A 13,221-nucleotide genomic window follows, 5' to 3' on the forward strand; every position below is an offset into this window, starting at 1 on the left:
GTTTAACCGCAATATTGTTTTTCCTATAGGAGAACATTGGACTTATCAGAAATTAAGTGTCAATTTCTGAAAACTTGAAGTTTCTAGCTGACTTGTCCAGTCTGCCACCACCACAGACTAGTTTCTGACCCCGCCAGAGAATTACTAGATAAGCCATTTGGAGGATATATTTGGGGGTTCCATCATTCACGGAACCCTACCTGGGATAGGCAATGGAAAATCAGTCACTGCTTATTTGTGGCTGGGGGAAGTACGGGGTGTCTTACCTCTCCCTCTTATTTTGCCACTGTTTCCCCGAAATCCTCCTCGAAAATAACCTCTGGTAGAGGCAAAGTTAAATATGGCTGCAGAGTCCTGTGCCAGGTCATTTTTCTTATGAATGAGTTGGGGCCCCCATTTCAATTTAGCATCAATCAAAACCCCAGGTAGCAATAGACACTTTAATTTGGGATCAGTGATGACCCTATCTTAAAGGTATACGGTCTGCTACTACGAGACCCCACTTGCATGATATAGGCCTTAGAGTTGTTAACCTTCAAGTCCTGTTCCCCCATGAAATGAACAAAAGAGTCTAAAACGGTTTGCAGGCCCCATTCCGGCCATTAAAATGGCATTGTCGGCGTGCAACAAAACTGGAAGGCCTTGCCGTCCCACCTGAGGAAAATTAACCTTGTTCTCCAATAAGGTCTTCTCCAGGTTGTTAAAATAGATGTTAAATATAAACCAGCATTGGCATAGCCAATAGGTCTCGCCTTTGGGACCTTATAAGTATTTAGTTATGCAGCACAATATCCTTGGTGCAACAACATCAACTGTTGCATAGCTAAACACTTATAAGGTCCCAAAGGCGAGACCTATTGGCTATGCCAATGCTTGTTACTGTCAAGCAGCTAAGTTGCTGTATAGTAACACTTACGTTAACATTGCCAAGAATCTTTCTGATACCTTAAAGGTTTCATGCTTATTGGTGTGCTACCCTGGAATAACTTGTTGTTGGTTAGCTGCTGATGTGTGTACACTTTTGTGGCACACTGCAACAATAGAATTGACACCCTTTGGTGGCAGGGGGTCTGGTGGGAGTTTGCACCCTGTTTGCAACAAAGAGATTGTAATGATGAAGTACTTTTGTTTGAGGAAACTTGGGGAAATTTCCGTGTCTACCTTGCAACAGTTCCTGTTTCCCTTTGGCCGCCAAACAAAATACAGACAGACTTACATTGTTTGCTGTTTCACGAAACTGTTCTCAAGGTGTATCCTACTGCGTCGGATGGATACTGAGACTAAAATGGAAGATTCTAGACTAGATATTGCCCACTCTCTTCATGGCCCGAACCGCCTATAGAGGATTGGCATTTAGCTAAATGTCATTGAGACATGTTTCTAGTCCTGGTCTTTACTTTAAGAATAATTTGTTTTGTGGTGCACAAGCCCAATTTGGTTAGTTGTGCAAACAAAGACAGTAACTCACAAGATGCATTGATTTGTTATATGCATCTGCAGGATTTTTAAGGTAATGTTCCGGTAACATGGAATTACAGACTTACTCAACCAACTGTTTACAAATTGGCCAGGTTATTCTCTGAGTTTGAGGCAACGACTACTCTCGCTTTAAAAGCAAGCGATCCCTGGATGCTCATGCTGGGATACTAACAGTATAGGCTGATTTAGAATTTGTTAGATCAAGTGGTAACCATTTGGTGTCAGCAGTAACAAACTGCTTATTATATCTGATTATTATTTGTGTTGGGCCAATTCACTGGGAGTAGTTGAACCCTTGTACATTTCGATTTTCCCCTTTCCAAGCTGACCCACTCAGGACAACAGAACCAATTTAAGCCCCATGTTTTACTTGGCTCTTTCTGCAGGGTCATCCCCAAACTTTTTGCCTTCTCTCTCTTGGTTTCTGAACCTGTTTTTGTTGATGTTCAGGACTATGCACTCTTTACTACACCTAACCAGTGCTGAGGTGCTTGTGCTCTCGGTTAAACATGGTAACACTGGTTTACACCCAGTTGGCTCATTTAATTTACTTGTAAGACCCTAGTAAAGTGGTACTACATGTACTCGGGGTCTGTAAATTAAATGTTACTAGTGGTCCTGCAGTACTGATTGTGCCACCCACTTAAGTAGCATTTAAACATGTCTCAGGCCTGCCATTGCATCCTGTGTGTGCAGTAATAGTTCTTGTAGACCCATGCTTTCAAGGATACAGTCCATCTTGTGTTTGTCACACCCCTGAAGCATTGCCTCCTCATCTCTTTGGCTGGCTTCTATCCTTCCACTGCTCACTTTTTAGAAATTACTCCATGAGAGTGCATGTGTTTTCCAGGTCTCTCCCTTGTGTGCTTCTTCCCTGTCAAATACCTGCTCTCTTGCTCCTTGTTGCTGTCTCTCTTGTGTTGTAAGCTTTGTGTGCTTCTCCCCCCACCAAACTCCCTCCCTTCCCCGTGCTCTATCATGTTGCTTTCTCCCTCTTGCGTTTCTGCCACCGGACCCTGTATTATCCCTAGATGTACTGCTTTCCCTGTCGCCCCACCCACTCTCCTGTGCTTTCCATGCACTCACTCCTACGTTGCACCCCCACCATCTTTTTTTCTTAAATGTTTTAGTCTGGTGGGAGAATCAGACAGCAAATTGCTGCTGCCCATCCAACTTAAAAAAGCACTTTCGTACTATTTCTTTTTCGTTTGTTTTATTCATAGATCCATTTCTTACAGCTAAAAAAAAAATAGATGCACCAGAGTCCTTTTGTAGGCTTGTATGCATAATGACGCATGGGTGCACACACCACGTATTCATGTGTCTACAAAATAACGTGACCACTGCAACCACGTCATTGGATCTTTTAAAAAATATATATTTTTGACCATACTGCACAGCATCTTGCCGAGACCTAATGGCTTGGCAATACTTGTTGTAATTATTGTGGTTCTCACCATTCTGTTGCATGTACTGTGATCAGTATTTGAATTACAATAAAGAATGTATGCAACTAAAAAGACCAAAGCTAGGTTCCCGAAAAGGAACAGCGCATACATAGCAACATTTGTAAAGATCACAGGGGAAGATGTTGAAAAAATAATCGTAAGCATTTATTTTCCACTTTAACTCTCATTGAAGTTGAGGCGCTTTTAGGAGGGAGAATGTTAGACATTTCGGGCTTTAATAATAGGAAGTTGCTCGCCTGAATCGGTCTCTTAGTAGGTATCGGAGAATTACCAAAAACCCTCTGAAAACTGCAAAGTACTTTGAAATTAAAGCCACCCAAGCTAATGGAGACACCGATCCTCAAAGCTGCACTGCACTGATACTTGCTGACGAACCGGGGCCATATCATACATAAGCCTCATTTTCCTCGTTTGCACCTTTTTAAAAGGTGTGTGCCCTGCCCAAACAAGGAAAATGTGCCGTATTAGGATGAATGCGCTGCCCCCAGGGCAGCTGCAAACTTGAGCTGCCCCCAGGGCAGCGCATTAATGTGAAAAATGGAGCAGCTGCTTTGAAGCCACTGCATGTTTCACAGTGCAGGCAGCAACCCACCTGCACGTTTGAGAGAGATTAGAGATCACCTTGCAGGTGGGCACAGTGAGTGACTGTACCCACCTGAAAGGAGATGTCTGGGGGGGCATAGGACTCCTTTTACCCCTCCAGAGTGCTGCCAGCAGGGGGCACAATGACCGTGGTGGTGTACTGTCCGTGCGCATCCTCAGTTTCTTTTCCAATGTGCCCCCATCTGTAATAAGGTGCAGACGCAGAGGAAAAGGGTTTTCTTCATTTGCATGGGGCATGCATTCGGTAGGGTCTCCCAGAGTCAGACCCTACCGAAAGTGCACCCTTGCTCTATTTTCTGTTTTTCTGAGAATCGCTAACTCAAAGTACTTACCTAATCTCGGAGAAGTTTGCGTCTAAATTGCTATAAAATCTGTTATGTTCGAGGCATTTGAGCTGCAGAATTCATACTGTTGCATAGATCGCCATCTGGTGTTGGGCTCTGATGTTTGCACCTTGTTGTCTTGGAAGAAGTCTTTTGTAGTCATGAGATGGGTGACTCCTCCCTTGGACGATAATGCGCATGGGCATCAACTCCATCCTCCGATTGTTTTTTCCGCCATCGGGTTCGTATGTAACTGGAGCGCTCTGGTTCAGTACAGTGTTTTCCAACCCTTTTCGATGCGCAAGCCATTGCAAACTCATCTCAATCTAGATATCTGGCTCCTGAAGTCCTAGAGTTCGGTTACCTCAACCTCCCGCCCAACTGTATGAACATAATTAAAGAAGCCAGACGCCCCACTACTACAGCTTACTATGCAGCGAAATGAAAACGATTCGCCATTTACTGCAATAACCACAAAATTGACCCGCTAGATGCTTCAATTCAGAACATAATTTGCTATTTGCTGCATCTACAAAGATGTAATCTGGCATACTCATCCATAAGATTACATTTGACTGCCCTTGCCGCCTATCTACAAAGCAGACATTTGTCATTGTTCAGAGTAACCGCTATCAAAGCCTTTATGGAAGGCCTTAAAAGAATAATTCCTCCTACACTGCCACCCTCTCTAGTGTGGAATCTAAACATTGTCCTTACTAGGCTCATGGGTCCCCCATTTGAACCTCTACACAAATGTGAACTGCAGTTCCTTACATGGAAAGTAGCTTTCCTTGTCGCAATTTCCTCTCTCAGGGGAGTAAATGAGATCCAGGCTTTAACCATTCAAGAACCATTCTTACAAATACTTCGTAACAAGGTGGTTCTTAGAACAAATCCAAAATTCCTTCCCAAAGTAATCTCTGCTTTTCATCTTATTCAATCTGTAGAGTTACCAGTGTTTTTTCCAAAACCCAGATTCCATAGCAGAGAGAGCTCTTTAAACACTTGACGTCAAAAGAGCTATACTTTATTACATTGATAGGACTGAACCTTTTAGAAAAACAAACCAACTGTTTGTAGCTTTCTCTCCCCCTCATGAAAGAAATCCCATCTCCAAAGCTGAAATTGTCAGGTGGATAGTTAAATGCATTTGAATATACTACCAGAAACCAAAATGCCCATTGACCATTCCCCCTAGAGCGCACTCAACACGCAAACTAGGGGCTTCCATGGCATTCTTAGGGAACAATTCCCTAGAAGACATTTGTAAGGCAGCAACATGGTCTATCACACACACCTTCACCAAACACTATTGTGTAGATGTGCAGGCGAAGCAACAAGCTCCTGTAGGCCAGGCTGTTCTTAAAACACTTTTTCAAACCACTGCAACGGATACAGATGACCACCGCAAGAGAGACACTGCTGTACAGTCTATGCAACAGTATGAATTCTGCAGCTCATATGCCTCGAACGGAAAATTCTACTTACCAGTATGCATCTGTTCTTGGCATGTAGAGCTGCAGAATATCATACGCCCACCCGCCTCCCCGGAGCCTGTAGAACCATCACTGGTAGAGATTGAGGGGGAAGTTCCCTGCTCATTTACTGTTTTTTTTTTTCTGCCACCACTGCAGTTGTCCCTTGATCAAACCAAAACCGAAATTCTCTTTTCGCAGTCCATGGAAGATGATCCCCAATACTTTTCAAGATGAGCCAACAGAAGCCTTGTCTAAGGGAGTAGAAATACAAGGCCATGTGGTCCTGAATCTTTACCCCCCCAATGAAGGTTCTGTCTTGTGAGAGATCTTGCATGCATTTCTCCAAAGTTATTAGAATACCATGATGTTGTTCACAATTTTTCCTCATTCAATCACTCCCACACTTCCTTTTTCGATTGAGCATGTAGAAGCCAGTCTTCCAGGTATGAAAACTCACTCCACCCTTGCAGATAAAGAAGTGCCGACCACGGGTGCCATCGTTTTTGTAAACACCTGTGTGGCAGACTGTTTGCCAAAGGGCATACCTGGAATGGATAGTGTCTTTTTAGGCAAAAAAATCTTGAGGTACTTCTGATGCAACCCTGCTATTATTATGTGGAAATAGGCATTGGTTAGATCCATTGTGATCTTAAAGGCTCTGCCTGGAATTAAAGGAATGATCCTCTGAACCATCTGTAGGAAGCTGGGTTTCTGTTGCAGTAACACTCCCTCCCCCCCCCCCCCCCCCCTTCCCATTTTTGCAGAGTCTCTGATGCACTTTGAGTTGATGTGCCCTGTGTTCATGCCAATCTGATTCCCAGCGCCTGTGTTTTTTCCCAAAAATTTACCAATATACCCCCAATTGGCACCTCTCTGGCCACATGCAAGTCCCTTGTAAAAGGTACCACGGGCACTGTGACCAGGGAAGGCCTCTAAGGGCTGCAGCACATATTGTGCCACCCTTAGATGCCCTGTACCTTTACTCACACACTGCTATTGCAGGCTGCGTGTTTTGGTGAGGAACAAAGTAAAGAGTCAACATGGCACACATCCCTGTGTGCCATGCCTACAAACCACTGCCATGGCATAGGTAAGCCACCCCTCTAGCTGGCTGCACTATCCCAGTGGTGAGGTTACAGATGCATGAGCCCTGTACCCCTACAATGTCTAAACCAATGCTTAGAAATTGTAAGTGCAGTAATGCCATTAACAGTATATGGTGCTGGGAGTTTGTCATTACGAACTCCACAGCACCATAATGGCTTTGCTGAAAAACTGGGAAGTTTGGTGTCAAACTTCTCAGCACATTAAACCCACACTGATGCCAGTGTGGGATTTAAGTAAACATGCTCTAAGGGCACCTTAGAGATGCCCCCTGAAAAACGACCTAAATCTAGTGTCCTATCGGAGTGACTGCTCGCCAGCTGCCACCCCCAGACATATTTCTGGACCCTTTGGTCGAGAGCCTGCTGCTCTCTGGGGTCTAAAACAATGCACATCCTGGGACGAGGTGCCAAGCCTCTTCCCCCAGGATGGGCAGGGTCCACGAAGAGGAAACTTCAAAGGCTTGCTGTCTGTGAGGTAACCCAGCCATTTGCTGTTTCCAACATGCCTTGTACTCCTCTGTGTTAAGCCTAAGGCTGCTCGACCATGCTACCCCCTATTAGAGCACTTTGGGATTGCATAGTGAGCCCCTGTCAACTCATAAGGGAACCCCTGTTCCCTCTACAAGATGTATCCAATTCTTGATGTATCACATAAAGAGCCAGCTTCCTATGCAAATGATCATCTAAATTGGCAGATGAGTTTGCATGAAGAGAATTAACTCTGGCATTCTGTAGGTACAGTTAAGTAACATTTCTTCTACAGCATTGGATACATTCTAGATCCATTCTTAACTCTGGATCAGACTCCTTGATTGGTAGCTGGCCCACCAATCATTGCAGGGTCACTCTCTAATTTTCAAAAGGGCATTTTCGTTTTGGCAGTGACCATGTAAGACTATAGACACTGTCTAGAGACTTGTTTGTTTTAAAATATAGTAAAACCAGTACTTTTTTAAGCCAAATTCATTGCTTAATTTTTGCACAGTCATTGCAAAGTCTTCTAAGGGTTTCGCTTCAAGGGAGACACTGCTATCGAGAAACACCATTGACACTCCAGATGGCGCAGGGAGCAAAACAGTTTCTTTAAGAAAGAAAATGACTTCTCTTGTTTTTTTCTGGTGGGATCTTTTGGGAGATGGTCTTCGATTGAAATTATATGTTCCAATGTCATCACACCCATGGGGGACGTAGTTGCGGATGAAGCCGCATGGTAGCACTTGGTGATGCTTGACAGCTATTGCTGTGGGAAAAGTTTCCAGATCCATTCATGGTGGGTGTTCCTAATATGATGAGTCTGCAGGAGAATTAAATATCCACCAGCAGTATTGTTATCAAATCTTAGTAGCCTTTTCTTCCTAATTTGTTTTTCATTGTACCTGCATATGTGTTCGCACTCCTTCACCCATTATTTTATATCTTCTGTTCAAATGATTGTTCCAGTATGGGACATTCTTACTTGCTAGCACCTGGATGCTTTTTTGCAGCGTTAATCTATTTTAGATTTCCAGTGTATGCACGGTACTTACTTTTCATATGACGAGCTGTAATGGCTTTTTCTGCTGTCTAGCACTCTGCCCCTTACTTTGAGAATTCAGTTGCACAGCTGTGCGCATGCAGGTAATTTAAAATAAATTGTAGCTTAACACCTGTAACATATTATAGTCAATCAGACTAATGCATAGCATTTGCAGCATTGTAAGGATGTGTATGCATGTCATCATAATTCTCATTTTTCTTGTCTAGGCCATAGCAGAGAAACTTTCTCAAGTTATTCGTATACCTGATGCTGGAAGACCTTTCACTTCACAAGCAACTTTTGGGTCTGGTCAGTATCCTAAAATATCATCAACTTGTATAAAACAATATGAACAAATTAATGATTGTAAATTTGCAGATTTTTTTTTTCTGCATTTTTTTTTTCAAGCTGAACTCTGAACTCAAACTAAACAGCTGATTTTATTTTTTTGTTTTTTTGGCCCTCTAGCCCCTTTCTGCATGGTTACCACCGGATATTTTGCCACATATCTGATGCCAGCTTGACCGTGTGTGTGCTGGGATCCTGCTACCCAGGCCGCAAGCACCTGTTCTTTCCCAAAACTGTACCTTTGTTAACCACAATTGACACACCTCTGGGCCACATGTAAGTCCCTTGTAAAAGGTACCCCTGGTAACAAGGGCCTTGTGATCAGAGAGGGTCTCTGAGGGCTCCAGCATGTATTGTGCCATACTCTGAGGCCCCCTCACCTTAACTCCCACACATGTTGTAAAAGTGGGTTTCTGTTGCAGTACCCCCCCCCCCCCCTTTTTTTTTTTTGCCTAATAGCTGATGCACTTTTCCTTGTTGTGACCTGGGCTCCTACCAATCAGGTGCCCAGGGCCTGTGTTCCTTCCCTAAAAACTGCCTAACAGTCAAAACCCAAATTGGCAGACCCTGGCCACATGTCAGCCCCTGGTGAATGGTACCCAGGGCCTTGTGACCAGGGAAGGTCTCTACGGGCTGCAGCACGTATTGTGCCACCCTTAGAGGCCCTGTACCCTGACACACACACTGCCCTTGCAGGCTGAGTGTCTGGGTACAGAACAAAACAGTCGACATGGCACACATCCCTGTGTGCCATGCCCACAACCTACACTGCCCTAGCATACATCAGCCACCCCACTAGCTGGGTGCCCTATGCCAGTGGTGTGGGCACAAGAGCATGAGCCCTGTGCCCCTACAGTATCCAAGTCCATTCCTGGGCACTGTAAGAGCAGTGCTGCCATTTAAGAGTATATGGTGCTGGGAGATCGTCAACACGAACTCCACAGCACCATGATGGCTCCACTGAAGACTGCGAAGTTTGGTATCAAACTTCTCAGCACATTAAACCTGCACTGATGCCACTGCAGGATTTAATGTACAACGCATGACAGAGGGCATCTTAGAGATGCCCCCTGAACCTAACCTACAGTCCACGTCTTGTCTGGGGGGCTGCCTAGGCTGCCACACAGCAGACTTGTTGCTGGACCCCTGGGTAGAGAGCCATCCGCTCTCCTGGGCCTGCAACAATGCACATCCTGGGCGAGGTGCTAGGTCTCCTCCCCCAGGATAGGCAGGGGAAGCTTCAAAGGCCTCTTGCTGTACTCAGCAACTGGCCCCTACCGGTTCTAAACCCCCACTCTGGTGGGAAGACTGGCCGGAAACCCCAAGGAAGGACAGGGGGTGTTCCAGCCTCTGCCAACCCCACCCCTCAGGTGGGGGAGGCGAGGTGAAGCACCTCTCTGGGCTCTCGCCATCTTGAAGATGGGAAGCTCTGCCCAATCAGGACTAGGCCACTGCCTCCCTCCCACAGGAGAGTGGCAGGATAGGGGGTGTACCCACCTGTAACACCCCTAAATTTAGTATTTAGGGGCACCCTGAACCTTCCTTCTGGAGATCCAGATTCTGAAACAGCAAAGAAGATCAAGAGACAATAAGACCTGCCGTGCAGCTGCTAACAAGAGGAAGACACCAACTGCTTTTGCCCCAGCCCTACCGGCCTGTCGACCCTCGAACCTGCTTCTGCTAAACTCCGGCATCTCCAGTGGCCAGCAACCTCCCAAACCCCGGAGGACCTGTCTACCTTGTTACTCTAAGCAACTGGGACTCCCACGAGCAGTGGTACTGCTCAAAGCAAGTAACTGACCCCTGGCATCAGCCAGGAACCTCGAACCCTGCACACTCTGCACCCGCCAAGCCTGGCCTGTGCTGGAATGAACAGAGACCCAGAGGACGTCCCCCTGGCGACTGTGACCCCGAATCAAGGACCCACCTCGACGCTCCTGACGACGCCTGCAGCCTCAGAACCAGGGACCCCTCCAACCGTGACCTGCCGAGGGTAAGATTTCCCGACACCAAAAGGCACCCCTGCGGCCCCCTGTGCCCAACTCCTGGGTGCATACCTATCCTCCAACTACCCAACACCTCTCGAAGTGGTGGTCACACCTGAAGAATCTTCGTCCCCGAGCTTGCAGCCTTTGTTCGTTTTTGAGCTTCTCCATTGCAATCCATTGAGCGCCCAACGGCTCAAAAGCACCCTGCACCCAGCCGCCAGAGTGCCCCTGGCAGTGCAATCTCTACTCTACTTCCCCATTTGCCCTGAGCAAGTGACCAGGAGCCCAGCTCCCACAGCCGCGTGACCTGCTAGCCAGCAGCCACCAACCAAGGGCCCCCTGCCTCCCATAGGATAACATTGGGCCTAACTCACTCTGCACCCGGCTGCCCCTCTGCCGCTGAGGGTGTAACAACTGTACTGACCTGACCCTGGGAGACCCCTGAGTCTATGCCCAGAACCTTAACTCTGCCATTCAAGTACTTACCCAAAAGCTGATCACTCAATGTTACCCTATGGAAGAAAAGAGTTGTTTCACTTGGAAATTCTTCTAAGTGTGGAGTTTCTAAACTTTAAAATATTCACCTAAAATCAACCGAGTAACGAAATTACTCACCTGCTATCAGGAGAGATCCTAGTGATAGATCTTGGTACCCAGCACTGACCCTGAAAAGTAATTGCAACCATACTTACCGCTAACCCAATTTTCTTCCATAGGAAACCATTGATTGTTTTTCTGTGAAATTTCTTCTAAATGTTGATTTTTGCAAACTACAAATATTCTTTCAAAATCACCCCACTTACCTGCCAAGTGAAATTCCTCCCGCAGGATAACATTGATGATTCTATGAGAAAAAGTTTCTACGTGTCAACTTTTAAAATACCAAAATATTACCTAAAAATCACTACTGTAACCAACGCTTTTACTCAACTGTTTACAAGAAATGTCCCGGGACTGAATTCAGTATCCAGTCCTGTGGTTAGAAAAGTAATCCTCAAAGTAACCAATTGCATTTAATTAGAACTTCCGATTGAGCTCAATGTATTATTGTGTTTTTTAAATTGTTGACTATTGCAACAACTGTGTCTATTGTATTCAAAAGCCTACTGCATATTGAAAGTATTTATATAAAGCCTCTAATTCAGAGAAAGTATAGTTTGAAATTTATTGTTGGTTCTAAAATAAAACGACCATATATTTTTATACAAAACCATTGGCCTAGAGTTCAGTTCTTGAGTGTGTGAGACCATTTGCTGACCCAGTGTGTACATCAAATGCTTTACACTGTCCTCTGATACTGCCTTACTGCTCGACCAAGCTACCACTTTAGAGCGTAAGGTTATATCTAACTGTTCGAGGCATATGAGCTGCAGATTACACACAGTGCATAGATCACCATCTGGTGTTGGGCCCGGATGTTTGCAGTTGTTTTTCCTCTTGGAAAGTCTTTGGAAGTCACGAGGTATGTGACTCCTCCTTTGGATCGTATTGCGCATGGACTTCGGCTCCATCCTCAGATTGGTTTTTTCCGCCATCGGGCTCGGATGTGATCTTCGCGCTCCGGTTCCGAACAGTTTCCAGTTCTTCTATCGACGCGCAATCCTCACCCCAATTCGGGGTATTGTTTTCGATCGCGATCTCCACACTCGGCGCGGCTCTGATCAATCAAGACCTTCGATTCCAGTCGTCGACGACTGCCTTCGGGCCTACCCAAGCTCCGGTCCTGGCTAATGGAAAGGACTCCCTTCAAGAAGTGACCTCGATGTGGGTTCGAATTCTCCCATACCGACCTTCACGAAGTATGTAATCTCTGCCTCTCCCCTGAACATGAGGCTCGAGACTGTCCAGCATGCAAGTCCTTCCGGTCCAAGAAAACCATTTGAGACCGAAGGGCACGAAGAACTATGGCACACTCGTCGACGGCGATTCCAGACGACCTCTTCGAGAAAGGCGTCGACGCTCCAGAAGGACAACACACCGGCCTTGACAGCGCCTCCGAAGCCGACGATTCAGATGTGGAGGACATCACTCCGGCACAGAGGGTCGTGATTACCGAATTCCTCCCCCCCCCCCCCCCCCCCCCCCCCCAAACACCCTCACGACGGCACTGAAAAAGGCTTCGGTCACGCCTTCGCCTCCAGGCCTAGGCAAGACCAAAGACACTGCTTCCCACACCGCACCTTCGGGACTTGTTAAGAAGCCTATTAAGCCTTCCGGCAGCTCGGGCTCGAGCCAGCCCACTGTCTGTGCCGAGAAACACTCCTCTGCTCCGACGCCGAAAAAGAAAATGGCCTCCTCCTCGGCACAGAGCTCCATATCGAAACACTCTGCAGCAAAAACCAGCTCCAGCTCCTCGGTACCGACTCCATCCCCGGAACCGAGCAAAAAACACAAGGCCACCGACACCGATATCTCGAAGCCAAAAACCATCACAACACCGAGTAAACAGACAGCCCTTTCCAGGCCGCATAGTTCCAAACAGCGGACTAGCACAGACTCTAAAACAAGAAAACCAACGTCCCGATGTCTTCGGCGCCGACGGACAAACCACCCTCTGAAGAACTTTTTGCACCTGATCCATTGCAAAAGACATTTATCAAGGACCCCAAAACCGGACATTTGATGCTCAGCATCAAAAAGACAGCTGGAAAAGCCTGCCCCAGCACCACCTCCAAAGAGGAAGGACTCTGCTACCTCCCCTTTCAGGATGCCTTCACCACCTCCTCCACCCCCTCCACCTTCAACTCCTCCACCTTCTCCCCTCCCCCACCTCATCATTCCCCCACACCCTCTCCGGAAGATGATGATAATGATGTCTATGATGACATAAGTGACGTACCCCATGACCTACCTACAGGGGACCCCACTCCCACAGGCTCCCCAGACCCATGGGACGAACTATAACATCCCT

The 13,221-nt window shown here is 46.4% G+C and overlaps 1 protein-coding gene across 4 annotated transcripts in view; it reads left to right on the forward strand.

Moving 5' to 3' along the window:
• LOC146822725 (uncharacterized) overlaps positions 1 to 13,221 on the forward strand; it is a 410,295-nt gene that overhangs the window by 286,159 nt on the left and 110,915 nt on the right. For all 4 annotated transcript variants that reach the window (XM_085606916.1, XM_085606918.1, XM_085606915.1 and 1 more), the window contains one exon: positions 8,202 to 8,283. In XM_085606916.1, coding sequence (XP_085463042.1) covers positions 8,202 to 8,283 — 82 coding nt within the window. The remainder of the gene's footprint in view (positions 1 to 8,201; positions 8,284 to 13,221) is intronic.

The sequence above is a fragment of the Triturus cristatus genome, chromosome 5_2 (assembly GCF_964204655.1).
Source record: "Triturus cristatus chromosome 5_2, aTriCri1.1, whole genome shotgun sequence".
Taxonomy (NCBI): Eukaryota; Metazoa; Chordata; class Amphibia; order Caudata; family Salamandridae; genus Triturus; species Triturus cristatus.